The 26,326-nt window shown below is 37.0% G+C and overlaps 1 protein-coding gene, 2 long non-coding RNA genes and 1 other non-coding gene across 4 annotated transcripts; 3 read left to right on the top strand and 1 right to left on the bottom strand.

The window, feature by feature from the left end:
- Nucleotides 1–695: 695 nt before the first annotated feature.
- On the bottom strand, nt 696–769 carry trnai-aau (transfer RNA isoleucine (anticodon AAU)). The gene has a single exon. It is a non-coding gene; the product is annotated as a tRNA-Ile (tRNA).
- An 817-nt stretch (nt 770–1,586) lies between these two features.
- On the top strand, nt 1,587–21,280 carry LOC107837995 (uncharacterized). Its single transcript, XR_001664050.1, has 3 exons — nt 1,587–1,602; nt 1,813–1,816; nt 20,167–21,280. It is a non-coding gene; the product is annotated as an uncharacterized LOC107837995 (long non-coding RNA).
- Nucleotides 9,168–10,881, top strand: LOC103148158 (uncharacterized). The gene is made up of 2 exons (XR_477325.2): nt 9,168–9,358; nt 10,302–10,881. It is a non-coding gene; the product is annotated as an uncharacterized LOC103148158 (long non-coding RNA).
- On the top strand, nt 17,870–20,165 carry LOC103148157 (homeobox protein Nkx-6.2-like). Its single transcript, XM_007566794.2, has 3 exons — nt 17,870–18,606; nt 19,420–19,592; nt 19,710–20,165. The coding sequence occupies exons 1-3, from the start codon at nt 18,186–18,188 to the stop codon at nt 19,959–19,961; spliced, it is 846 nt and encodes a 281-aa protein (XP_007566856.1). The 5' UTR covers nt 17,870–18,185; the 3' UTR covers nt 19,962–20,165.
- Nucleotides 21,281–26,326: the final 5,046 nt, after the last annotated feature.

Below are 26,326 nucleotides of genomic sequence, written 5' to 3'. Positions count from 1 at the left end.
CCCTTATGAGGTTTGAACCCATGACCTTGGCGTTATTAGCACCACGCTCTGACCAGCTGAGCTAACAGGCCATACATACTGTTCAGTTTCCATGGATATAAGGAAAAATTACATGATCTTAAAGAAAAATTAAGAAAAGTGCTCATGTTCTACAACATCTATATGTATAATATTTGATTTTCTAATGTGTTGATTTTATTAAGACAGTAGTTTTTAATTCACCCTTATGAGGTTTGAACCCATGACCTTGGCGTTATTAGCACCACGCTCTGACCAGGTGAGCTAACAGGCCATACACACTGTTCACGTTCCATGGATTTAAGAAATACGAACTTGATCATAACTGAAAATTTAAGAAAATTGTTCATGTTCTAATCTTTTTTGAAATATGTATAATATTTGATTTTCCAGAAATTTTTTAATGTGTTGATTTTATTAAGACTTTAGTTTTTAATTGGCCTGTGTGGGGTTTGAACCCATGACCTTGGTGTTATTAGCACCATGCTCTGACCAGGTGAGCTAACAGGCCATACACACTGTTCACTTTCCATGGATTTAAGAAATACGAACTTGATTATAACTGAAAATTTAAGAAAAGTGTTCATGTTCTAATGTTTTTTGAAATGAATATGTATAATATTTGATTTTCCAGAAATTTTTTATGTGTTGATTTTATTAAGACTTTAGTTTTTAATTGGCCTGTATGGGGTTTGAACCCATGACCTTGGCGTTATTAGCACCACGCTCTGACCAGGTGAGCTAACAGGCCATACACACTGTTCACTTTCCATGGATTTAAGAAATACGAACTTGATCATAACTGAAAATTTAAGAAAAGTGTTCATGTTCTACTGTTTTTCAAAATCAATATGTATAATAGTTGATTTTCTTAAGACACTAGATTTGAATTGGCCAGTATGGGGATTGAACCCATGACCTTGGCTTTATTAGCACAACGCTCTGACCAGCTGAGCTAACAGGCCATACACATTGTTTACTTTCCATGGATTTAAGAAATACGAACTTGATCACAACTGAAAATTTAAGAAAATTGTTCATGTTCTACTGTTTTTTGAAATGAATATGTATAATATTTGATTTTTCAGAAATTTTTTAATGCATTGATTTTATTAAGACTTTAGTTTTTAATTGGCCTGCATGGGTTTTGAACCCATGACCTTGGTGTTATTAGCACCACACTCTGATCAGCTGAGCTAACAGGCCATACACACTGTTCACTTTCCATGGATTTAAGAAATGCATAGTTGACCTTAACGAAAATTTCAGAAAATGCTCATATTGTAATGTTTTTCAAAATCAACATGCATAATAGTTTGTTTTTCAGCAGTTACTGTTTTTGAAGTGTTGATTTTATTTCCCAGCAGTTTTTGAAGTGTTGATTTTATTTCAGAGCCATTTATTATTTTGAAGTTTTGATTGTCTGAAAGACTAGATTGTATTTGCCCTGCCGGGACATTGAAGCCATGACCTCAGTTGTACAAGCACCACGCTCTTACAAGCTGAGCTAACCATCCGTACACACTGTTGAGCTTCCATGGATGCAAGAAATTCGTACTTGATCTCAATGAAAATTTAAGGAAAGTGTTCATGTTCTACTGTTTTTCAAAATCAATATGTATAATAGTTGATTTTCTTAAGACACTAGACATGAATTGGCCAGTATGGGGATTGAACCCAGGACCTTGGCGTTATTAGGACCACGCTCTGACCAGCTGAGCTAACAGGCCATACACACTAGTCACTTTCCATGGATTTAAGAAATACGAACTTGATCATAACTGAAAATTTAAGAAAAGTGTTCATGTTCTTCAAAATAATTATGTGTAATATTTGATTTTCCAGACATTTTTTATGTGTTGATTTTCTTAAGACTTTAGATTTTAATTGGCCTGTATGGGGATTGAACCCATGACCTTGGTGTTAATAGCACCAGGGTCTGACCAGCTGAGTTAACTGGTCATACACAGTGTTTTCATGGATTTAAGAAATATGTACTTGATCAGAAAAAAAATGTTTTTTGTCTTTTTATTCAGTGTATGTAAATATCCGTCTTCAACTGTATATCAAATGTTTAATATTTCTTTTATTTAAGAGAGTGAAGTGATTTTTGACATCTAGGACTTTTAGTTTGCTACTTATTATTGTTTTGCACTATGAATGTAGGTTAGAGATAAATGCTTAGACAGTTGTGAATGTCCTTGCATTCATTTGCTGACTGACATGAATTTCTAGTTCTGATTTTGATGGATAAGCAGAACTTTTAAAGATTACAGCATGTTCTGGATCTTTGATGGAAACTAACAAGGCTTTGTTTCTTCCTGACTCTGTATTTTATTAAGTTATTATGTATGTATTCGCTGATAAAGTTGAGCATATTCCTATTAAAATACTGCAGCTGAAGTCTTTTTCTTACTTTTCTCTCAGCTCTGAAAGGCTTACTGACACCAAAAGCCACAGAAAGAGACTGAAAGGAAGCCCGGTCACCGTTTGGTCACAATCTCATCCTACCTTTACTCTCCCAATCAGTTCTGCAGCTGAGGCTAGAAATTAGTTTGAATGGTTGCGTGGTCCGTGTCTCTGAACAATGCCTTATTTTGTAGCCATTTTTATGATTAGAGATTTACCCATCAGACATGATGGATGTGGTTCTGGCCTCATTTCGCTCCACACTTACGAACAATCCTCCCATTCTGAAATTTTCTCTTCATTCTCAGTGAGACCACACAATTTGAGATCATCAGGAGCTCAAAGCTAATGAGAACATTGAGAACAGGTTTGTGTCCTTGAAAGGGGTTGTTATCATTTCCAAACCATTATTCTACTCAGAAAGCTCCTAATAAACTAACCATGACTAACAGAAAAAGTCTGCATAAAATGTGCTAATTTGTAGAATTTATTTGTAAAAGTATTAAATAAAAACATGTTGACAAGACCCCACAACTCATAATTATATATTCAATTCAGTTGAAAAAGGCTTTTTTATACAGTCAAAGTGAAAGAAAATTGCACCCTCTTTTTTAATTCTTTTGGTGAGGAGATAATAACAATAATCTTCCCAAAATAATAAAAAATACAGAGTGCTCATGTTGATTAAACAGGATTAAAAATAGAAAGTGTAAAAATAGAAAGTGAAACCGCTTCTTCAAAAGCAGAAACTGTCACCTCCAGGGAATAAGGACTGAACATTTTTATCACAATATCTTGTGATACGATTCTCTTAATGATAAAAGTGACTTAAAAGAAACTATAACTTCTTTGTGCAACAATCACAGCCCCAAAAACACTGAAAAACTACCCATTTGAAAAGTTAAAGAAGTGTAATTTATATCTGGAAGGCCATAAATTACATTTTGTGATATTTTTAAACTTATTGGCATTCAATACAAAGAGTAAAAAATAATTCTGACAATACTGTCAGTTTTGTTTTTTTGTTTTTTAAACATCAATAAGTGGAATTTATCCTTCTCCAAGTAAATCAAACTTCTTATTATAAACGATTTTTCACAACAAACACGACGACAGAAGAGTGGAAGAGTTATGAGTTTATGCAGGACTTGAGTCAAATGTAATGTCATCTATCTGACAGCTATTTTTATTTGAGAAAAAATATAGAAAACTCACATTTTCCTTCCAATTCTATATACTTTTTTCTGGCACATTAAATGATATAATGTTTGCAAATCATGAGCACAAAGCTCTTCTGATTTTACCTTAAAGAAAACCTTTTTGTGCCTTTGTGCACTCGAGGCTAGATTTAAATAAACAGTTTTTATATGTGAAACTGTAGAAATGAACCAGTGTGTGCTTTCCTTCTTACCACGACCGTATGTCTTCATTTGAACCCTGACATGACGTTTCTACCTTGGCAGCAATTTTCAACAATCCTGTCAGGTTTTCTGACGTTCAGCAATGGATGTAATGAAACGGAGCAGTGATGAGAGGCGGCCTTCTGCTCTTTACTCTGCTGCTGAACGCTTCAACCAGTTCATCTCCATTAGGGAGCAAATGAGTTGTCCAACACAACGGGGAAAAATGTTGCTCTGCCCTCCTGAGGGGCAACTACAGTAACCCCTCTCCCCAGAGGACAAGTAATTACTGAAACCTTTAAATCCCATTTAAAAACAATAATTAAACAATTTAGTTCTGCTTACTGTATTAATTATGAAGCCACATGTGGACAGTGGTTGTAATGGAGAATACATGTCTGCACTAAAATTGGCAGCAGTTACGTATTTCCAGTGGTGGGCACAGCTAGTTAAAAAGTTATGTTCGCTAAACAAGAATCAATTGTGTGCTTAGGGGTTCAGCAGAAGTTTAAAAAATAACTGAAGCTAAGGCTAAACTGCTAAATAAATAAAAAGACATTTAGCAGACACTAAGTGCTAAACCACTAAACCGCTAAACTGCTAAGCCGCTAAACCACATCACAAATCTTCATCTCCTTCCTGTTGATGACAGGTGTGAGATTCGCAAATAGCAAAGTCCTCAGTTTCAGTTTTGGCATCTGATTTTGCTACATATTATCACTTTAAAGTTGTATGATCAAAGTTGAAAACGTGATGTGACATAAAGTTCATCCAAGTCGTAAAAAATAAGCAACATTTTATAGGAATAATTGGTTTAAAAGACTCAGAAATCTTGAAAAAAGTTGTCATCCTGAAATCCAAGTGGCTAATGGGAAATATGAAACACCTGCGACCTGAGAGGCGAGCATACAGACTTTATGTTTGTATTCACAGTCAGAAGATTTTTACAGTAACTGGAAGACTGTAAATCCTGGCCTAAAATCTCAGAGAAGCCAGCGCTGTCGCTGCCGGCCGCTCATTTGTCTTCATCTGGATGAACTCCTTATGCTTCATGTGCTTCTAATTCTCTCACTTTTTATTTGCTTTGTCATCAATAACAGCCAGCCACGGCGGACCGACAGGCAGCCAAGGAGAGCTGACATCAACAGACCCTCCTTGACAAATGTCCGCATAGAGTTTCGGGGTTTTTTTATGAATTTTCTTCTTTTTTTTTAAGTCCAAAGTGAGGCGGCTGCCGAGACCTTCGAGCAGCATCAGAGGTGGGAGAACACCAGCAGCGGCGAACTCTGGGTGTCGGAGCAATCAATCAGTCTGACCCTGCGCGCACCCGGCTTTACGACCCAGACTGTACCCTTGATATCTGCCTAACGGAAACCCTGGCATTAATCTCTGTGCAGATTACACAACAAAAACACAAAATCTTACTAAGTATTTACTTCTAGTGCAAATATCTTGTGCAAATGAGACAAAACTAACTTACAAGTAACTGTTCTGCAAGAAATAGGAGCTTGTTTTAAGTCAATATTTCCTTAATATAGGATAAAAAATACTCACTCTGTTGGTAGATTATTTCACCTATAACATGGGGGAAATGTTTTGTCATGAATGAAATAATCTGCTAGTGGAGCTAGTACTTTTTCATCAGCAATTATTGACTTAAAACAAGCGCCAATATTTTTGCTGAAAAGTTACTTGTAACTTGTGAAAACAGGTGACTGTTTTGACTGAAGTCATGAAGTGTCATTTGGCTAATTATGTCACTTTTACAGTAACTTTGAATTAAAAGTGTGATTATTAACTGAATGACACTTCATGACATCTGTTCTAAACATCCATGACGTCTCCTTCATGTTAATGACGGAGTCGTGTTAGTAACACCCTTTCAAATAAAGTGTTACTGTTTTGTCTTGTTTCAAGTGCATTGAGATATTTGCACTAGAAACTAGACCAAAAATTCTTGGTAAAGATTCTAATTATTCCACAGATTATTATAACTGAAATAATCTGCAGTTGAATACTGTGGAACTACTGCCTTTTCATCAATATTAAGGAATAATGTACTTAAAAAAAGTTCCTATATCTTGCTGAAGTTCATCTCATCTTCTTTCAAGTGCATTAAACCAAGAATACTTGATGAGATTTAGTATTTTTGCAGTGTGTGGTTATGAGAGCAGCTTCATGGGCGCCACATGCCGTCCTTTCCTACTGTACATGTACAACTCAATTCCCTGGATGCTCTTAAGGTCTCTTTTTATCGACCAGCTATGCTCTATGTCCGTCTACATCAATGAAATCCCCACCAGACAAGCAGTGTTTTTCTTTCCCGTTGAGTTTCAAACTGTCGCACCAAAAGGACACAGACATCATTTGCTGGAAATCACTGACAAATGAACTTTCAGATAATTCTAAACCACATTTTTTCCAAGGCAATAACATTTTAGGAAAAGGTTAATCTTTCACAATCGACAGATATCTAATTTCCAACTCTCAGCAGGCGAATGAAGTTACATCAAAACACCTTCAATCCAGACACTGCAGGGGAGCACAGAGGGAGGGGAACTGCTATCATTTGGCTGTTGTGACTAAATCATTCCTGCCTCACAGCTGTAGGAACCTTTCAGTGTTGGTCCTAATCACTTCCATCCAGTTCAATCAAGAACTTTTAATCTTCCTCTGACGCCGTCAGCAGTCGAATCCCTTCAGATTTGTTGTTTCTTTTCTTTCTCTCCAGCGCTCCGACCGTTTTTGAAGTGCATGTGTCTCATCTGTTCAGCTTTACTGTTAATATGATTCAGATTTACTGTCCAACTCTTTATAGTTGCAACTGTTAATCCTCAGGAGTCCAGTTCGGTACTCTTAACTGTGTCCAAAAATTTAATTTCAACAAAAGTACTCTCTGTTGACTCCTTTGGGACATAGTGACATGAGAACCATGTTTGTCTACAGAGGTTTGCAGAAGCTTTAAGTCATCCAGACTTTCTTAAAATCTTTTTGAAATTGACTCAAGTAATAGTTTTTGGTGTACTACAACTTTTTCTGTGTTTTTCCTTTGATTTGGTTGCTTTTCAGCTCACAAGACAGAAGCAGGTTTTCTTCCAGTGTATCATAATCCTGGCGGGCCACCAGACTTTACTTGCCCCACCACCAGGCTAATCATCGGCTAATTATCTTTTGTTTATTTTAAATAAGGTTTTTATACGCCAGTAACCATGACAGTAAAGACAGATTCAGCTGGGTTTGTAGCTGACACATTAAACTGTGATGCCTGCTTTGTACCTCTCCATTTTTGTAACTTTTAGCATTTTTTTAACACAAAAACACTTTGGACCGCTGGTGGATGTCCCTAACGCCACTTACCATCCAGGCTTAGCAGGTTTTCTAGGGGAAACCTTGACAAGTATCCACAAGAAATAGAGGATAAAATGCAACATTGGTAAAATACAATGACCACAACGGGGGGGAGAAGAAGTGGAGGAACTGCAAGTCTTGGCTGCAGACACACTGAGGATGCAAACAGGTGTGAGAGTCTGAAAATAAAATATATTGAGCTTATTCCTTAACAGACAAGAGGTCAACAAAGTGTCGCCTAAAACCTGTCAGAGGAATCTAAGATTAACCTTCAATAATAGAAATATGTAGCAGAGTGATAGGAATTATCAGCACTGCCTCCTCCTTCATGCACAGCATCGAGTTCCTCATAGTCAGCAGATTTACTGAATCTATTACGAATTTAAAACGACTTTTCAGTCATGAACAACCCTGCTTATTTGTTTGTATTAAATTTGCATACTTGAGGTGGTCAGTGAAATAGAATACCATAAAAATGTTTATTTCTTTAAATTAATCAGATCTCAAATCAAAGCATTCTGCTTTGTTCACCACTGATTTTGAGTGATATGGTTTACAGCAGATGAAAAAAAAATAAAAAATTCTCTCACAATTATACAAGCAGAATTTTAGTACAGAAAGCTTGATCCACTGACTGCTAATTGGCTGGAGTTTCTTTTGCATGACTTACTGAACCAATGCAGCATGGCATGGAGGCCATCAGTCTGTTGCCATGGTGAGGAGTTCAGAAAGCCCAGGTTGCTCTCAGTCTGAGGCTTGTTGGTTCTGGTGTCGTTTTGCTGACCAGTCACACCATGACCTGGCACCTTTAGCAGAGCGGACCGGTACCAAGTCCTGCTGGAAACATAAAGTCAACTTCTCCATGAAGCTTATCAGCAAAGTGAAGAATGATGATGATGATGATGATGATGATGATGATGATGATGATGATGATGATGATGATGATGACGACGACGATGAATCAGCAGATGACATGGAACCGAAAACCGTCACTGACTTTAAACTTCACACTGGACTCCAAGCAGACTCAGTCCACACTCTGACAAAGCGGCTACTTTTTCCTTCCACTCAACTTCTCATACATTTGATTGGATACATTATTTGTCCATATGTTTTAATTTGTTTCACTTTTGTGTATCCAGGTTGTTGTATGTTGCAGATTTCTGCACAGGTCCCTCTTGAAAATGAGATCTGGATCTCAACGGGTTTTACCTGGTTAAATAAAGGATTTTTTTTTAATAAAAAAAACTCAGCTTCTTTGCAGATGGAAGAGCTTTACCATTCTAGCTATCAATTAAGCAGTCTTCCCTTTATTGCGTAGATCATATTATTGACATAACACTATTATTTTTATTTGAATTTTCAGTTTCAAGAAAAGCTGACTTTTTTTTTACCAGATTTTTCTTGCCATTTTTAATCTCAATGAGATTTGTCTGGTGAAATAAAGGTTAACCAAAATTAAAAAAATAATCCTCCACAAAACATCTCTGTGCTTAATGAATCTACTTTCAATTCAGTACAAGTTTATTTCACCAACCCCAGCACAGCAAGAAATGTTACATGATAAAAACAAAGCAAATGTTTTGTAGCCACAGACTAATTTACAGGCTCAGTCCTTGGTTGGACCTTTTTTAAAGTACATTTAAGATAAAAAGACCTTTCAGGAACATTCACTGAGGCGCACCTGTACGTTCTGTTTACATCTCCACCAAGGTGTCAGCGCTTGTGAAACATGCTACCATCTCCTGTTACCCCTCTGCTCTGATGATGATGATAGCTGTTACGGTCGAGTGTCTGAGTGGTTGTGAAATCTCAGCAGGTGTTTCTTTATTTTCAGAGTTGAGCCATGCAGGAAATCAAATAAATGGTTTCTTTCAGGGCCTCGGAGCGTCTGAGGAAGGCGCCTGAGGCCAGCGGATCTCAGAGCGAAGTGAAGGAGGAATTTAAGGATCTTTCACTCGTCAGCCGATCATCGGCAGGTGTTTCCATCTGGAGCAGCTTGAATAGAGCTGTTCTTGGAGGAGCTCTGTGTCTGTCTGGTGCTTTCCTTCGTGGGTTGTTGAGATCAGATGCTTTACAAACACCTGCAAAAGTGTGAACCGCTTCAATGTTGTGTCACTTCGTCTCCCTGAAGCTTCAACGTTACGTTTTTGGGAGGAATGGGAGTCGATGCAGCTCATCAGGTGATTGTAGCAAAGTGTTTTGTAAACTAGAAGTTTGAAGTACAGCTTAAAAATGCAAGAAAAGATAACAGAAGAATTTCATATTTTGGAAATAATGGAAACATGGTGGTCTACAAGTTGGTGTTTTCCATCAGTTTCTTTTTTCTTATTTAATCTGATTAAAGACTTTGCTTTCCAGCATAGGCTGAGCTGCACTTGGGTTCTCCATTCAACACCAAACATGAACGATAGTAGACATTAAATCTGCAGGAAATAGATTGCTCAGCTCATTCTATCAGTCCAAATCTAGAAGTCAAGAATGAATTGTTGGGTTTCATATCACTGTTTCTCGCTATAAATAGCACAACAAACTGAATATCTTCCGACAACAACAATTCAATAATATTTAGCAGCTAAATCATTCTTGTTTAATCCTCTTTCACTGACATAAAATTATAGCACTCTTACTCAACGATTTATTTTAAAAGATCTTTCTCACCAACGCCAGAGGAAGAACAGACAGATGTCTGCGGATGTGTCGGGGCCCGATGGCAAGCAGGATGTGAGCCAATCGGGTCACATTTACATCGCTCTGGACGTTGAGCGCTGCAGCGACCTTCACACAGTCACGACATTCATATTAGAGTCCAATAAGTTCACAGTCAAAGCAACAAAGGGATTCTTGTCCAGTTTGGTTTTGGATCTCAGTGTGGAAGTCAAAGGAAATGATGGTGATTCAAAGCAACCATGTGACTAAAGATCACACCAGATGGTTCATCTGAGACTTAGGGGGCAAAGGTCAAATTGCAAAAGCAAATAGTTAGAAACAGAAATACCAGCATGATGAATATCTATTTGTGTCAGCAGAATCCCTAATGAAAAGCTAAGAAATCAGGGAAACTGTTTTGTCTTCAGTATTTGTCGTTTTCTTAAGATGACATTTAAATGCTTCTTTTTCTTCAAGGTTGTCTGTTTCTGTCTAAACCTGCTCATGCTTGCAGGGCCACAGAGGAGGTGGCCAATTCTTCAAAATCTTTAGGGTCTGTGTTTCATCCCGGCTTTGACGGAGCAAAGTAAACCCCAGGATGGAGCCAGAAATAATGTTTCTCCAAGCTTTCCAGCATCACAGCTGCACTGCAGCACCCAGCGCATTCATTTCCCTCTGGTCCTCCAGGTTATTGCTCCATGGTCTGATGCAGCTTCATATGGTCACATAAAGGAGGGAAAATGACAATACAGACATCTGACTCTACAGTCTTTGCTGGGGTTAGCATCGAGGTTCAATGTCTCAGAGTAAAACCCACCCAGTGTCCTCTGGAGACCGATTCCAGCAGACTTCATAGTCTGAGCGGGAGAAATTTGAAGCGCCTGAAGGAGTCAAACTAGCAACGTGAGGAGCTTTGGATGAACACACTGACCTTTTGCATCGAATCCAGAGCAGGCGTTGCATGTTGTTGACCTAAATGAGAACTGCTGCAAGCAAATTAAATCATTCATATGTACAGCAAAGAAATAAATAAAAAAAATTCATTTGTTCATCTAAAGAGTTTCTGTTTTGTTGAATCATCCTGGTTTTAATTGAGATCCTCATTCAACTTCTTCAACTTTGAAAATGGTGCCAAATATTTCAGATTTTTATGAATTCTTCTGGAATGTATTTAGTACTGCAAGAGAAAAAAGGTTTTCTAGAGTAACAACGCCATTTTTGACATTAGTTAACTTGACCTGTTCAACCATTTAACCCAAACATCCAAAGTCACCACCTTCAACCGCCTCTAAAATCTGCAGCTTTTCATTATTATTACTATTATTATTATTGGTCTGATGTAATATTTTAATTTTAAATGTTTTCATTAACTGTAAACAGATATAAAGGCTTCCAAATATCCATCTGTGTCCAATTAACTTTGTAAAGTGTTCCACTTCATGATAAATGAACTTTTCAATAATATTATGATTTATTGAACATAAAATAAATTGACTTTAATGTAACAGGAACATGTTAGGCTTAATGTGTTTGTGTTTCTACTGCAAAGTGATTCAGCTGATCAGTCTGTATTGATCGGTGATCTGATGAGTTCATCTGAACCTGCTCAGTTTCCTGCTTGTGTTCTGGTTGCACGGCGCCATCTAGTGTTTTCACAGGTTAAAGCACTCAGTTTATTCACATCGCGCCAAATCACGACACGTCATGTAGAGGCACTTCAGAAAAATTTTATTTATTTTAAATTCATGTCAAGTTTCATCACACATACATTCCAGCTGATCCTAGTTATCAATCAGTGCATTAAGTCAAATAAAAAGTTTCTATCTCAAGAAACCAGCAGTCCCTCCTCCAGTAACACACCACAGCTAAACTGAACACCAGACCAGGTGTAGCTTCTATGGAGTAAAAAACTGAAAGAATATATAAAGTTAACAGTTGAAGTAACCATAAATAATGCAAATTGGAGAGTATTAGAAGAAGAAAGTGGTCAGTTTGTCCTCCATTAGCCAAGCCTACTGGCAGCATAACTACCAAGATAGCTCAGGAAAACTTAGGCTAGTCTGACCATAAGCTGCTTTACAAAAAGGAAAGTTACAGTCTTAAAAGTAGAGCCAATAAAAAATGGGAGAAATATGATCTCTCTTTTTAATTTCCCATCAAAACGTGCGTGTTGGATCAGTTGAAGGCTTTTAACTGCATTTAGTAGACTTCCTGCTAGTGAGGATTTACAAAAGTCCAGCCTGGAAGTAACAAACGCAGGGACGAGTTTTTCAGCATCACTTCTAGACAGAATATTTCCAATTTGGGAATATTCTGGAGGTGAATGATGATGGTTTGAGTTTTATTGCAGAGGAAGAGAGAGAGAGAGAGAGAGAGAGAGAGAGAGAGAGAGAGAGAGAGAAAGACAAAGAGAGAGAGAGAGAGAGTGAGAGAGTGAAAGAGAGAGAGAGAAAGAGAAAGAGAGAGAGAGAAACAGAGAGAGAGAGAGAAAGAGAGAGAGAGAGTGTATCTCATACATTTGACATTTCTACTCTGATTCTGTTGCAAAAAAGCTCAAGTTATTTGTAAAGAAGTCTGTGATTATCACATTTCCAAATGTTCAGTTGTATTTAAGTCTGGACTTTGACTTGGCCACTCTAACACATGAATATGTCCTGGAAGGCTTACAGTTGTGCCATATCTTTCCATTTGTTTATGATGTTCTGAGTGGAGCTCTGTGAGATGTTCAAGGCTTGTTTTATTATATTATACGTGAATTTATCTTTAACATCTCCACATCATTCTCCTTGTTGCCTTGTTCCCATGAAGCTGTTTCTTCACCACTGTTCACTAATAAACCTCTGAGGCCTTCACCAAACAGCTGGATTTATACTTAGATTAAATTGTTACAGAAATGTGGACTTTTTTTATTTTGGTTGGTTGCACCAGATTTTATTTAAAGCAGGTCTGTGTAACTTTTATAATCCCTAATTCTACCTAATTAAAACTCGTTATGAGCCGCAAATGTTACCTGAGTGAAAAAAGCACATGGTCTTTGAAAAATATCATAATATTGGAAATTTGTTGCTATTTCTTTAAAAAAAAAAACACAATGTTATTTATATATTTTCTTACAGATTTCTGATAAAAAAATATGTCTTTAAGAAAATCTGGCTTTTTTTAGTGTCATTCTTTTTTGAAAATGTATTTTTTCATGAAAAAAGTGAAACATTGCTGCATTTCTTGTTATATTAGTTTTTTCTTTATAGTTTTTACTCAGAGTTCAAAAGAGCCATTTTGGAAGACCCAAAGAGTCACTTATGGCTTTTTCCTCTTTGTGAGATCAAAATAAGTGATTTGAATAAGAAAAATGTATTTTATTTCACAAATAAAATATTTCATTACAATTCTAAAAGTTTTTATCACTATTTATTTATTTATTTATTTATTTATTTATTTTTAAATAAAATAACTTTATTCCAGTGAATAACGAAAAGACAAATTGCCCTAAATAGTGATGAAATACAGCACGGGCATAACTTTGAGCTGTTTCAGATTGTTCCCACCAGAGGGCGCCATTGATCAAACTATCAAAGCGCCTGTTGATTTTTTCCCCCTCAAGTCGGTCGGTAAGACTTTCTTATGGCAACACGTTGTACGTTTGACTTCTCTTTTCTTTTTTTCGCGACACCAAAGTTTTCTGAACTTTTCCTCATATTTAAAATGTTTTACCACATTAGTGAGGACAAACTCACAGAGAGACGGGAAGTAAACGCACCAGACCTCTGAATAATTTGGACCAAACAGCCCGTTAGTCTCTGTGAGTCTATTAAAAAAATAAACGCATATTTATATGGACCTTTATGACATCGAGACTTATGATAATACTAATAAAAGTATGATTATTATTATTATTATTATTATTATTATTATTATTAATATTATTATTATTATGTTAACAAATATATTTTTTCCTCTTACTATTTGATTAGTTTCCCCGTTTCTCTTATTAGTTAATAATTTTTCGTTCATACAAAACAATAAAATCGAGTTTAAATTTGAAGTTACCTGCAGGTTTCTGATAGATCCAACTCCTCCATGGAGTTAAATTGTTACATTTGCAGTGATCACCAGCCTGGCAGCTTCATCTCTGGCTGCAGATGAGGTGCGAGAGGGAGGGGGGCGGAGGGGGGGTGTTGGGGTACCAATTTTTCTGTCATTGATCTTCCTCCGGATGAGAACCATATCTGCCCCACATTTAACCTGCTACGGCGGCTGAGCAGCGCTTCTGTCACATATTTATAGATATTTATTTTCCTCCGATATGTGATCATTTCAGAAAGACCTTCAAATAGGATAATAAAATAAAGGCACACAATCAGAGGAAAATACAGGAGGATAAATTAGAAATAGAAGGCCATTTACAGGATTGGAAAACGCGCGTCTGCTGCATCTCCTGAAAGCTTGAAGAAATACAGTCAAAATTGTGAATCACGTCGCGTTGAAAACCTCTTAAAACCCACAATCCCTCCGCGGTGAGCAAATCAGACGCAAGGTGCATTTTTTTTTTTTTTTTTTTGCTATTTTAGAAAACAATCAGCAAATAAGTAAATTTCTTCTTAACTTTTTTTTTTTTTTTTTTTTTTGCCGGAGCCTTTTAAACACTAACGGTGCCATATTTCACTCTCTCAAGCTCCTCACATCTCCATAAAATATTACAGCACTCAGGGTGATGAGTGGAGCCGCGCTTTCTCTGCAGCGCAGCCCGACTCAGAAGTAAAAGCATCACATGTTTGTTTTGAACACTAAAATTAGGACTAAATAAAAGACTTTGCAAGTTTTATGCGCAGTTCTGGTGAAAACTAGAATAAGAATTAAAATGTTTGTTTTTAACTCATCTGTATAAATAAAAGTCTAACTGAATTTAAAGGGGAAAAGAAATTTAGACAGCGTCTTCTAAATCTGAAAACAAAATCAACTTTAAAGCCAATGATGGAGTTTTCTTAACAACTGTCTTCGAGTTCGTTTTTAAATTGCTTATAATGTTTCTTGTAAAAACGTAAATATTCTTTGCTGTGGAAGAAACGAACTCCACATGAGAGAGCTCATCACCAGGACCGCTGAAGCTCTCAATAGACTGCAGCTGATGATGCGTTCACGGTCTCCTCCAACATCACTTTTCTCACACCATCTTCAAGTTTAAAGCAGCTCGCCAGACTTTGCTATAAAATAAGTCAAACTCATTTTAGATATAAATTGTCATCCACATAACAACACAGTTTCTCTGTGGTTTTTTGCTTTTCTGTTTGAAATGTGTGTTTAATCAAGATAAAATTTTTCCTCCCAGCAAGATTTTATGCACACCTTTCATGACATCACATAAGACAACTAATTAGAGTTATTTTTATTATGACAATTTTCTGTTTTTTCCGTTTTTGTTTGTATCTGCATGTCTCTAATTGCTCATTCGGTTTATTTTTATTTTTATTTTATTTATTTAGTTATTTATTTTTTGCGTTCTTTGTAACCCCAGGAAAATATCATAACTGTAAAAATGAAAAGACAGGAAAATTATAGAAACATTTTTTGCCACATTTTATAAATCTCTGTGGAACTTCATGATTGAGCTTTTTGAGATGTCATCAGCGTAAATGCACACAAACATGAATTAGCAGGGCTTTATTCTCCTTTAGTAAGCTCTTGGAAAATGCATGAAAATTCATACTTCATTTCTCATCTGTCTTCTTATACCTGGTGTGTATTTATTAGTGGAAAGAAAAATAGACCACCAGCATCTTTAATTTCAGTTTTTGCACAGAAGAACTTAACCTTTAATATCAAGAAAACTTAAAGCAATCATATTGAAATTGATAACAACAGAGTTTAGGCCAAATTTTAATATCCTTCATTCATTCACAGAAGATTACAATATAAATATGGGATTATTTTTCTTTTTGTCTTATTAGAGGTAAACTTTCTCACTTGGCAGTGACCTGGAACACGCTGCGCCACAGAACACCTCACCTAAAATCCCCCAGTTTGGATTTTATTTGTCATTATGTGATATACTTAAAATTATGCTAAATAGATGTGTCACACCCTTCTCTCGAAGTGCTAATGTAATAAAGAAAGGCTTCATTAGAGCTGCTGTCATTATGAGAAAAACGGAGTGTGGAAACGTTTTGGCTGAATCACCAAAGATCTTCCACCTCAAACCTCAACAAAGATCCCTACAGGAACACTTGTTGCACAATCATCACCATCAGATGCATGGAAAAGTACTGAGACACACTCTGCTGAGCAAAGTATGGCAAGCTGTTGTAACATATGCATGCATAACATTATGACCAATGACAGCTGAACTAAAGAAAGATGATTCATCATGGCAGCTGCTAGTGCCTGAATATCTTAGGGAGTAAATGGAGATGTCCTCAAAGTCGATGCTTTAGAAACAGGAAAATGGTTCTACAAGTTTCAGGTATTAGCTTGGCATCCGACTTCAATCTGATCAAGCCTCTGTGGGACATGTTGTACGAACTCCTGTCATTCACAACATTAAAAGATCTGCTGCTAACTTTCTGGCGCCAGATTCTACAGAAAACCTTCAGAGCTGTTATTTATCAGGTGCTCATAATGCTATGCCTGATCACATTCTTAAACAACATTCGGCCTCTGGTTTTAATTTTTCATGTAGTCCACTTTCTGCACAATTTTAGATAAGCTAAAAAAAATCTTCGTGAATATGTTTCAATTTAGCTATTCAAAATGAAAAACATTATGCCTGGATTATATTCAAAATAATCCAGGCATTATGTTTTCTATTACTAAATATTTATACTTTACAATTGAAAGCGTTATTGTTGGTGATATGATTTATATAAGATATACAAGCTAAAATTCTTCCAGATATTTTTTTAATTGACAATGTTTTGCATCATCAATAAATGGTGAAAAAGTCATAAAAGATATTGAGTTTGATTATTTCAAAGCAGTTTTAGACACCTGTAGCAAAAACAAATAATTACCAATATCTACAGATATAATTTGAGGTATTTATTAATGTTAGGTGTGATTGAAAACTGAGTCATTTGCAGTTTTTTTTGTCTCAAAATGTATCAGTAACTTAAATTAGTTTTTTATGTTCAGAATAACAATTTTAAAAAATCACAGGAACAGAGATGAGTTATAATCCAATTTTTACCTATCCTAATTCTGCTGCCTTGTCACCTATATCTGTAGGAGGCCCTGTTTGTTCTGTACGCCTTAAAGATGGCCACAAATATTTTCACCTAAAAACACAAATATAAACTAGAACCCTTAAAATGAATGCCCATGCCCCATTTTTATAATTTAGACAAGATTAAGTATATAAAGAATGGCTGCTTTAAGTAATTGCATGTGAGCCTGGTCTCCTGGTGGGCAGTGACGTCACGGGGGGCAGCGCCAGAAAATTAGACTTTTTCTTGTTCCATTTTGCCCTTGTTTTTATGAAACAATGTAACATTTTTATTTGTGCTCTAGACGAGATTGCATCTTAATTTCATATTTTGCATTTAAAAATACGAATCAAATGATCATAAGTTTTCTTTTTAATTATTATTACAATTATCTAAATAGGATCCATAATTAACAAAGCATGCAGAAACCTCTGATTATGCATCCTCATATGTCAATATTGATTACATTACCCGTCTTATCTTGAAACAGGTGGCTAGAGATTTTGAAAAGATTGCGTTTGTGATTTTTTTTAATATAAGTGTATTTAATAAGCAGCAATAACTTACGAGAGGATAAATGCAAGGAAATACTGACAAAGGAGGAAAGAAGGGGGGATCATTTTCAGGCTCTTAACTGATTAATCACTGCAAAAACAAATGCAGTCAACAATAAATATTATATTTCCGACAGTACGTGAACACAGCATTAGGGTAAGACGTATCAGCGGCGGTTCCTTATCCTCCAATCAGAACGCAGTATCACTCAGCGATATCCAATCAGAATGGAGCGCCTGCAGGTGGCTGTGATGTTATCAGTGACTCCCGCTTCCCTTCTAGCAGAGAGGGAGTCAATTTATGGGATGAAAAGGAGACTCTTTAATGGTTCCCATCAAAACCACTAAAAACATCATCGAACCGGCTGACTTTGGCGAGGATTCCTGCGGCGGACTGCGACCTAAACAAACACGGAGAGACACTTTCAGGGGGGGTTTCATCCGGGTCTGAACTTCCCAGGAGAGAAGAAGTTTTCCCGACTCTTCCTTCCTTCGACATTCAGGATACTTTGGGAGGAAAAGCGACAAAACCGCCTTTTTTAAAAATAAAAAATATATATCTTTAACTCGTTTATTTCCACTGAAGTGAGTTCGGTGGTTAATGTTTACAAATGTTAGCGGTCGGGCAGATGGACGCTAACCGGCAGAGTGCGTTCGTTCTGGGCAGCACCCCGCTGGCGGCGCTGCACAACATGACCGAGATGAAGACGTCGCTGTTCCCGTACGCGCTGCAGCAGAGCCCGGCGGGCTTCAAGGCGCCCTCGCTGTCCAACCTCAGCTCGCAGATCTCCGGGGGAACCCCGCACGGAATAAGCGACATTCTGGGGAGACCCATCACCACCGCCGGGCAGCTGCTGTCCGGCTTCCCGCGGATAAACGGGCTGGCGGCGACCACAGCGGCCGGGATGTACTTCAGCCCCGCGGTGTCCCGGTACCCGAAGCCGCTGGCCGAGCTGCCCGGCAGGGCGCCCATCTTCTGGCCCGGGGTGATGCAGGGGGCCCCGTGGAGGGACCCGCGGGTTCCGTGTCCATGTAAGGATCCTTCATTAAATCACTTTTTAAAAATTATTTCATTTGCGTGCGTGGTGTTTACTTATTAGTTATAATTTCAGTAAATTTAGGTTTTCTGATAAATTGTATATATCAGATTTTCTATCTTAGCCTGAAATATTTTGTCATTTTTTTCAACGTTGAGTAAATTAGTTTTATTTTGAGTTATCGACTATTATTTTGTGTCTAAAATATTGTAGCGTTTATACACATTTTACTAAACAACCTTAGAAAGTCCTCGATCACCCAAATTATTATAACATTTAATTTGTCGGATTTATCCAGGTTTAATTGCAATTACCCGCACAAATTAGAACAAGTGGATTTTTTATTTTATTTGTGCAAAACGCTTTACAACAAAAGGCTTAAAAACAGAACAACAATAGGCAAAAGCAGTGTAACATGCAATTAAATGGTATATATTAACTGTAAAAAAAAAAAAAGTTTTATTTCAAACTAAAGGTGGGCTATTTTAACTACTAATTGAAATGCAGTGGAGGTGATTTAAATAACGTTTTAATTTTAAATAGATAGTTTTATATATTTATTCATTTCCTAAAGGTGTCCATTGATGGGTTTTTAAGTTTCTCTAATGACTTTTTGCTGCGTTTTTCACTCTAACAAAGCCGACAGGGATGAAGCTTAAATCACAATTATTTTTAAAAATATGCATATATATTTTTAAATTAATACATATATGGCACAATCTGGAAAATATTTTTGTTGAGACAGCACAAATTAAAGGAGTTTTCTGAATTTATTTCCCCCTCCATGTTTCTCTCTTGTGCTCTGCAGCTCAGGCTAACCTCATGGTGGACAAAGACGGCAAGAAGAAACACTCCAGGCCGACGTTTTCTGGACAGCAGATTTTTGCTCTGGAGAAAACCTTCGAGCAGACCAAATACCTGGCTGGACCCGAGCGAGCCCGGCTGGCATACTCCCTAGGAATGACCGAGAGTCAAGTAAAGGTAAACAGAATTATGTCTTTTTAAAAATTAATTAAAATTCACAGCCACTGTAACAGAGCATAGGTAAATATTTGCTTCATTTATTAGATTTTTTTTTTTTCCTGCCCCGTGCCTCAGGTTTGGTTCCAGAACCGGAGGACCAAGTGGAGGAAGAGGCACGCCGCGGAGATGGCCTCAGCCAAGAAGAAGCACGACTCTGAGACGGAGAAGATGAAGGAGAGCTCGGACAACGAGGAGGACGACGAGTACAACAAGCCGCTGGACCCCAACTCCGACGACGAGAAAATCACGAGACTGTTGAAGAAGCACAAGGCCACCACCAACCTGGCGCTGATCAGCCCCTGCAGTAACAGCTCGGACACCTTGTGATGGACAGAGCAGCGGGGTCCGGCGCCGGAGACCCGTCCCACGCAGCTCCCACCTGATATAGCAACCTGCGTCCGATGGGAAGCGCAATTTATTATTATTTTTTTGTTTCATTTTGCTCGGGCAGAGAAAATTGCCAGAGGGGGGCTTCATCTAAACTGGACACGAGGCGCTCCAGAACTCCTCGTCCGAGCTGAACTTGAAGGAGAAAAAAAAACTGAGGCCAAGTTTCTGTCGGTCCAGAGGACAGTAAAACTGAGGAAGAAACTTGCCAAGTGGGAGTTTTAACAGCGGCGGCAAATTTAAACACAATATTAAATCTGGATCAGCTCATTTATTCAACATTAATAACCCAAAGTTTCAGGGTACTTCAGGAGTTTTTTTTTTATTATTATTATTAGAGATGCACCAATCAGACTTTTCCTGGTCGATACAGAACTAAAACACATTAAAAAAGAGAAAATTAATGGTATTCAGACTTTTTTCTTAGTTTTCAATCCAACATAAAACAGAAATATCATCGTTATTTATGCATCAAAGCATTTTCCCCAACTAGAAATGCACTAATCAGCAGTCCAGGAATCGGAATCAGCCGATTTTTCATTGATTGGCTCTGATTCAATGATTTGCTAAATGCGTTAAAACTAAGAATTGCTACTTTTTGTTGTTGGCACATTAACACATCAACCAACAACTTGCACTTTGATGCACTTTTTTCAGTTTATTATAAATCAAATTTAGGGTTAGGGATGTACACTTTATTGCGTAAACGGGGATTATTTTGCTAAAAATGTCTTTTAAAAATTGGTATCAACCAGGAAAAGTCTCAATAATAACCTAAACTTTTCCAATTTAAGATTTATTTCTCATTTCTGTTGCTTTAAAGTAACATTTTTCTGCTTTAAGCAGCAGTACCCATCTGTTATGAGCTGTTTTTCATTTTGTTTCGCCACGCCGCCTCCGTGCTGATCCGGATCCCAGACGCATGGTGTAAACGGGCCTGTGAGGTTCTGAAGCTCACTTTAACCAGGGTAAATCTGCTGTGCTAAAAAAGCAAAAGAGTTATTATGCTTTTTGTTTTTGGGAGTGTAGGGGGGTTGTCTGCTTGGGATGACTGAAGTGAGATTGTATATATTTTATACTGGATAAGTTATGTTGGCTCAAACTTCATGTCTCTCTCCCTTCCTTGGCTATTTGACCCGCTGTTTACGTTTTTAATCCGTTTTCTCAACCTTTTATTCAACTCTTCATGCAGAGAAGAGCAGGCAGAAAATACTTGCTGTAAATAATCACTGTAAAAAGAAGGAAACAAACCATTTCTTTTAACATCTTTTCTTTGTTTTCATTCAGAAGAGTTTGAGTTTTACCTCATTATGCAGCGGGACAGAAAACTGCAGCATCTTTAATTATGTTGATCTAAAAAAAAAAAAGTATTATTGCTTCCAGGAAGAATATAGGAAGGAAAAACAAGACTTTGTATTATGAATAAATTATTTAACAAGCTTTTTTGTTGTTTTATTTTATTGTGTGAGTGGGCTTTATAGAAAATGGAATGAAATTTAAAAAAATATTACATTCATGAACAAAATGCAAATTTCTAGAAATAACTAACATATGATTATTCCATGTATTCTAATTTAAGGAATAAAACTGGCTTTTGGTGGTTCAAAGTAAATGTAAGGTGGTGCTGCTGGACAGAATAGCGCCCCCTATGGACTGTACCTGCTACTGCAGCTGACCTCATAACTGAGGTCTCATCAGGCCAATCAGGAATTAACTCATTAGATTTAATTTGTTTAAATTTGGTAATAAACCTGCAATCAACAGAACTATTTTCTTTAAAATAATTTATTTCAAATATCAGACTAATATTAATAGAAATATTAAAATTTCTACAAAAATGAAAAATTCAAAGTGTCTTTATAAAGATATGTGTTGTGATTTTTTATTTATTTATACACCAGTTAACAATTTTGTTGACATCTCTACAATTTCTATAAAAAGTTAATTGGTAAAACTAACTTGGAGACGAAGTAATAAAACATATAATTAATATGTAGTTATTCTAATCACTCATGCAAAACCTAACATACAATAAAGTGAGTCTCTTCTGAATAAAGAAACGATTAAAGAGACAAAACACGAGTTGAGCTCTAATGGTTTTTATTGCTTAAGAACTGCATCACCTACAATAGAGGCCAGGCCTTCCAGAAGGGGCTAGAATAAAATCTCTTGTCTGCTTTTATAAGATGGAGTGAAGAAAAAAACAACTGTGGCTTAAACTCCTACAGCATACTCAGAATGACCAGCAGGAACAAAAACAAGCTTCTTTTTTGCCTACAAACCAACACAAACAAAAGACGACATTAACTCTCCGGCAGGCACAAAAAAAAATAATTAAAAATTCCACTTGCTGTGGTTCATCAAGATGAAACAAATAAAGAAATCACAAAGAATCGGTCTGACGGCTTCAAACAGTCCGAAACCTGTAGTGTGGTGAACGAAAGCGATAAAAGAAGGAAAAAATAAAAACGCTGCCGTCTCCGGTTGCCCCCTTTAATGCTCGTCCTGGGGGCTCCACACAGCAAAAGAAGAAAACCTCCCTGCTTTCTTCTTCTGGGTTTAGAGTCTTACATTTGGAAATAAACACCTTTACAGATGACATTTCTCAACTCTTACACACTTTAAGTCTGTGTAGAATACTTGGCACCACAATGCAGTAACAACAAAAAACAAAACAAAAAAAAAAGTTTACATATTAAAGGGACACCCAAGCCTACCTAAAATATCACATTCAGAACCATAATATTATAGAAATAAGTTAGAGTAAGAATAATAACGACATAATGTGAGGGTGCTATTTATATCAAACATTATCTTATATATATTCCATATTTATATATATATATATTTATATACTTGAATGGTCTATGGCACTGCTTAAAACATTCTTGGATAGGCAATAAATCACCAAAGAGTTTTTCTTCCTGAACTTATCCAAAGGTTTCCATGGCGTTCCCGCTCGCTCGGCGTCTGCCCACGCTGCAGCACAAACGTTTTGGTGCGAATCATAAATTAACTCTTTAAAAAGTACAGCATATAAAATGAAAAAGTCCACTGATGTGTCAGGCAACAGGATGAAAAGTATATAGTTTCATATAGTTTCGTAATAAACTAAGATCAGAAGTCCTACTTATTCCAACAGGGACGGCGAAGTTTGGTCAGAGAACTGCACTAAAAGCATCCAAGGCTCTATATTATACTGTCAAATGTACAAATAAACCTAACAATATAGATATACAACATTTTTTGCATTGCACATTTTTCTTATCTTTTCTGATTTTTTTGTTTAACACCTTACATATTGTCTGAAAAGTAGCTTGTATACATTTAGGCATACCTAAAAATGGCCAGTAAACTCTAAAAGCATGTAGTATGACTGATTTGGATTAGAGTTTTGGAAATAAGGCTGTGGCATGGAAAAAAAGGGTGGCTTATTCATCGCCCTGATTGTCTTTTTTTCTTCTTCTGGGGAATGGGGTTGCATGGCAACAGTGAGGTCAGCAATGTGCGTCTGTCGCACGGAGCCGGGGCCCTCCTCGGGTGCTCGTCCGCATCTCGGCAAGTGTTTTATGGAGAGAAAACGGCACGGATGAACCGTCCGGAAAACTCAGCGCCGCTGAAAATAAAAGAAGCTTGTCTGGGATCTTCAGTGTGTGCTTGTGCAAACTGTGTGTGTGTGTGCGTGTGTGTGTGTGTGTGCGTGTGTTTTTCAGGTGTTTTCACATAGACTCTTCATGGAATATGTTCTACCTCCCTTTGGCAAGAATTCCCTGTGGGAGAGGAGAGAAAAAGGAAAATAAAACGTCTACACACTGATTTTAAAAAGTATTCGCAGCAGAAACACAAAATCTTATCAAGTATTTTTGGTTCAGTTTCTAGTGCGAATACCTTAGTGCACCTGAAATACGACAAAACTAACTCAGAAGAAGCTTTTCAGTAAGATATTGGAGCTTGTTTAAGTAAAAAAATCCTTAATAAGGAATTATTAACTTAAATCAAGCTCCAGTATTTTCATGAAAGTTACTTGTAAGTTTGTTCTGTTTTGATCCAAATGTACTAAGACATTTACACTAGAAACTAAACCAAAATACTTAGATTCTGCGTTTTTGCAGAGTTAGGATGCTTTTCAAAAGTATTCATGACTCTTTTGCACATTTTGCAAAATCACAACCACAAACTCCAGTGATTTTCCCTCCCATAATTTTCAAGACTTAATTAGATATATGTCTGAACTTTGACTAGGCCATTCTAACACTTAATAGACTTATTTATTTATATTTCATTTTTAGGGTCGTCGTCCTGCTCTAGTCTCAAGTTTTCTACTGGTTTTTGTATTTAACTACATCACTGCAAAAACACGAAATCCTACCAAAGATTTTTGTCTTCCTAGTGCAAATATCTTGGAGTATTTGAAATAAAACACAACTAACTAAAAAGTAACTTTTTAGCAAGATAAATAAGCTTCTTTCAAGTAAAACATTCTCAAATGTAAATACAAGTTATTCTTATAGCAAAATATTTTCCTGTTTAAAGTGAAAAAAAAATCTGCCAGTGGAACTAGTACTATTTTGTTTATATTAAATAATTATAGACTTAAAACAAGCTTATCTATCTTGCTGAAACGTTACTTCAAAGTTATTTGTCTTGGTTTAAGTGTACTAAGATATTTGCTTTAGAAATTAGACAAAAAATTTTGACAAGATTTTGTGTTTTTGGAGTGATTGTTCACAAACTGCAAAATACTTCTGTTTGTGATAGTGAGGTGACAAAATGGGAAAAGGTCAAAGTAGTATGAATACTTTTGCACTTCTTGACCTACAGCACATTCGCTCACGGGTTAGAATAAAAAAACATTAAAGTCTAGCTTGTAAGACAGCATCTTAAAATGGCCTTGGCATTTTAAGTTCTCAACGGTTGAAGTTTTATCTCTGGATAAAAACTCTTCAGACAGGAAACATTTGCTCTTACAAGTACTTTGGTGTGAGATAATGGGAGAGAAAACACAAGCAAATCAAAGCAAACAGTTGCAACAATGGGGAGAAATGTTAATAAAGAAAAGAAAAATGATATTTACCACGAAATCACTGCACCACACAACATCTGCAGGTACATGCATAAGGATTACCTTTCCCCGCTGGTAATCGGAAGGACAGGAAGACGGGCTGGAGGGGGGAAGGAGACAAACCACAGTCAGGAAAAAGAAACCGGTGAGTTGTTGCTCTGTGGGAAGAGGACTCGCTGCTGCCCTCTGACCTCTGAGCACCTTTAACATGCAGGTTAAACTCACACAGCAGCACCGCACATTTTTGGGCCTGAGCGTCAACTACACCGGACACTTCTTAAACAGAGGTAGCCGAGATTTTAGCACCGATGTGTGATTTGGAGGCTGCTGCAGTTTTTTTTGTTTTGTTTTTTTAGTGTCCAGGATGCCTTTGCTTGAGAACAGATTTAACTTAAGGCACCTCTGTCCACATTTAATGTGTTTCTCTACTCTGTCATGCAATATTTCTCCAAACTCCTAAGACTGTGAGAAAATCTGTTGTCCTCACTATGATCCCCACAGGTTTTCAATCAGATTTAGTTTTGGCCTTTGACTAGGCCACTGCAAATCTAAGAGTGCATTCACACCAGCCCTGTTTAATCCGCTTTTATCCAACTCTACTTCGACTGTCCAGAAACTTTAGTTCATTTGGGGAGGTGTGAATGCAAAATTGAACTTTTATGTGGACGAAAAAAGGCAACAATGGTCCGTCTATAAACATAGATCTCTGTTCTGATGAATTGAATTCTTCCAAAAGCAGGAAGTGGACTAAAGCGCAGGGCATTCTGGGTAAATGCATCCAAAACAAACACGCTAGTCTAGTGCTAGCAGGAGAAATGGCTAACGACGAGAGACAAAACAGAAATCCTATAATCGCTAAAATTTGATGCTACTCCATATTTGATTACAATTTGCACAGGAGGAAGATATGCTTCTTCTTCAGAGGTTTTCATGTTGTTTAATTCAGTGGGTCTTGGTGCAGCGTCACCACAGGCGAGGAGGGGAATAACTTTTTCAATCAGTTTGGTTCGTTTGACAGTCAATGTGAAAGCAAATTGCACTGACTGAAAATGTAACAAATGTTGCAACTTTAGTTCCAAATCAAACCAAATCTACTGGACTGTCAGATGGGAAAACAATCTACATTTTCTCTCGTTGAGTTATTATTTTTGCTGGGTTAAGTGCATGTTTGGACTCAATGTGATGATGAAAAATAAAGTCCCTTTACAGACGCCTCAAGATCAAAACTGACTGGAATTTGGAA

Source organism: Poecilia formosa, unplaced genomic scaffold (assembly GCF_000485575.1).
Source record: "Poecilia formosa unplaced genomic scaffold, Poecilia_formosa-5.1.2 Scaffold199, whole genome shotgun sequence".
Taxonomy (NCBI): Eukaryota; Metazoa; Chordata; class Actinopteri; order Cyprinodontiformes; family Poeciliidae; genus Poecilia; species Poecilia formosa.
Note: the sequence above shows the minus strand (reverse complement) of the source record. Positions and strands in the feature narration are given on the sequence as shown.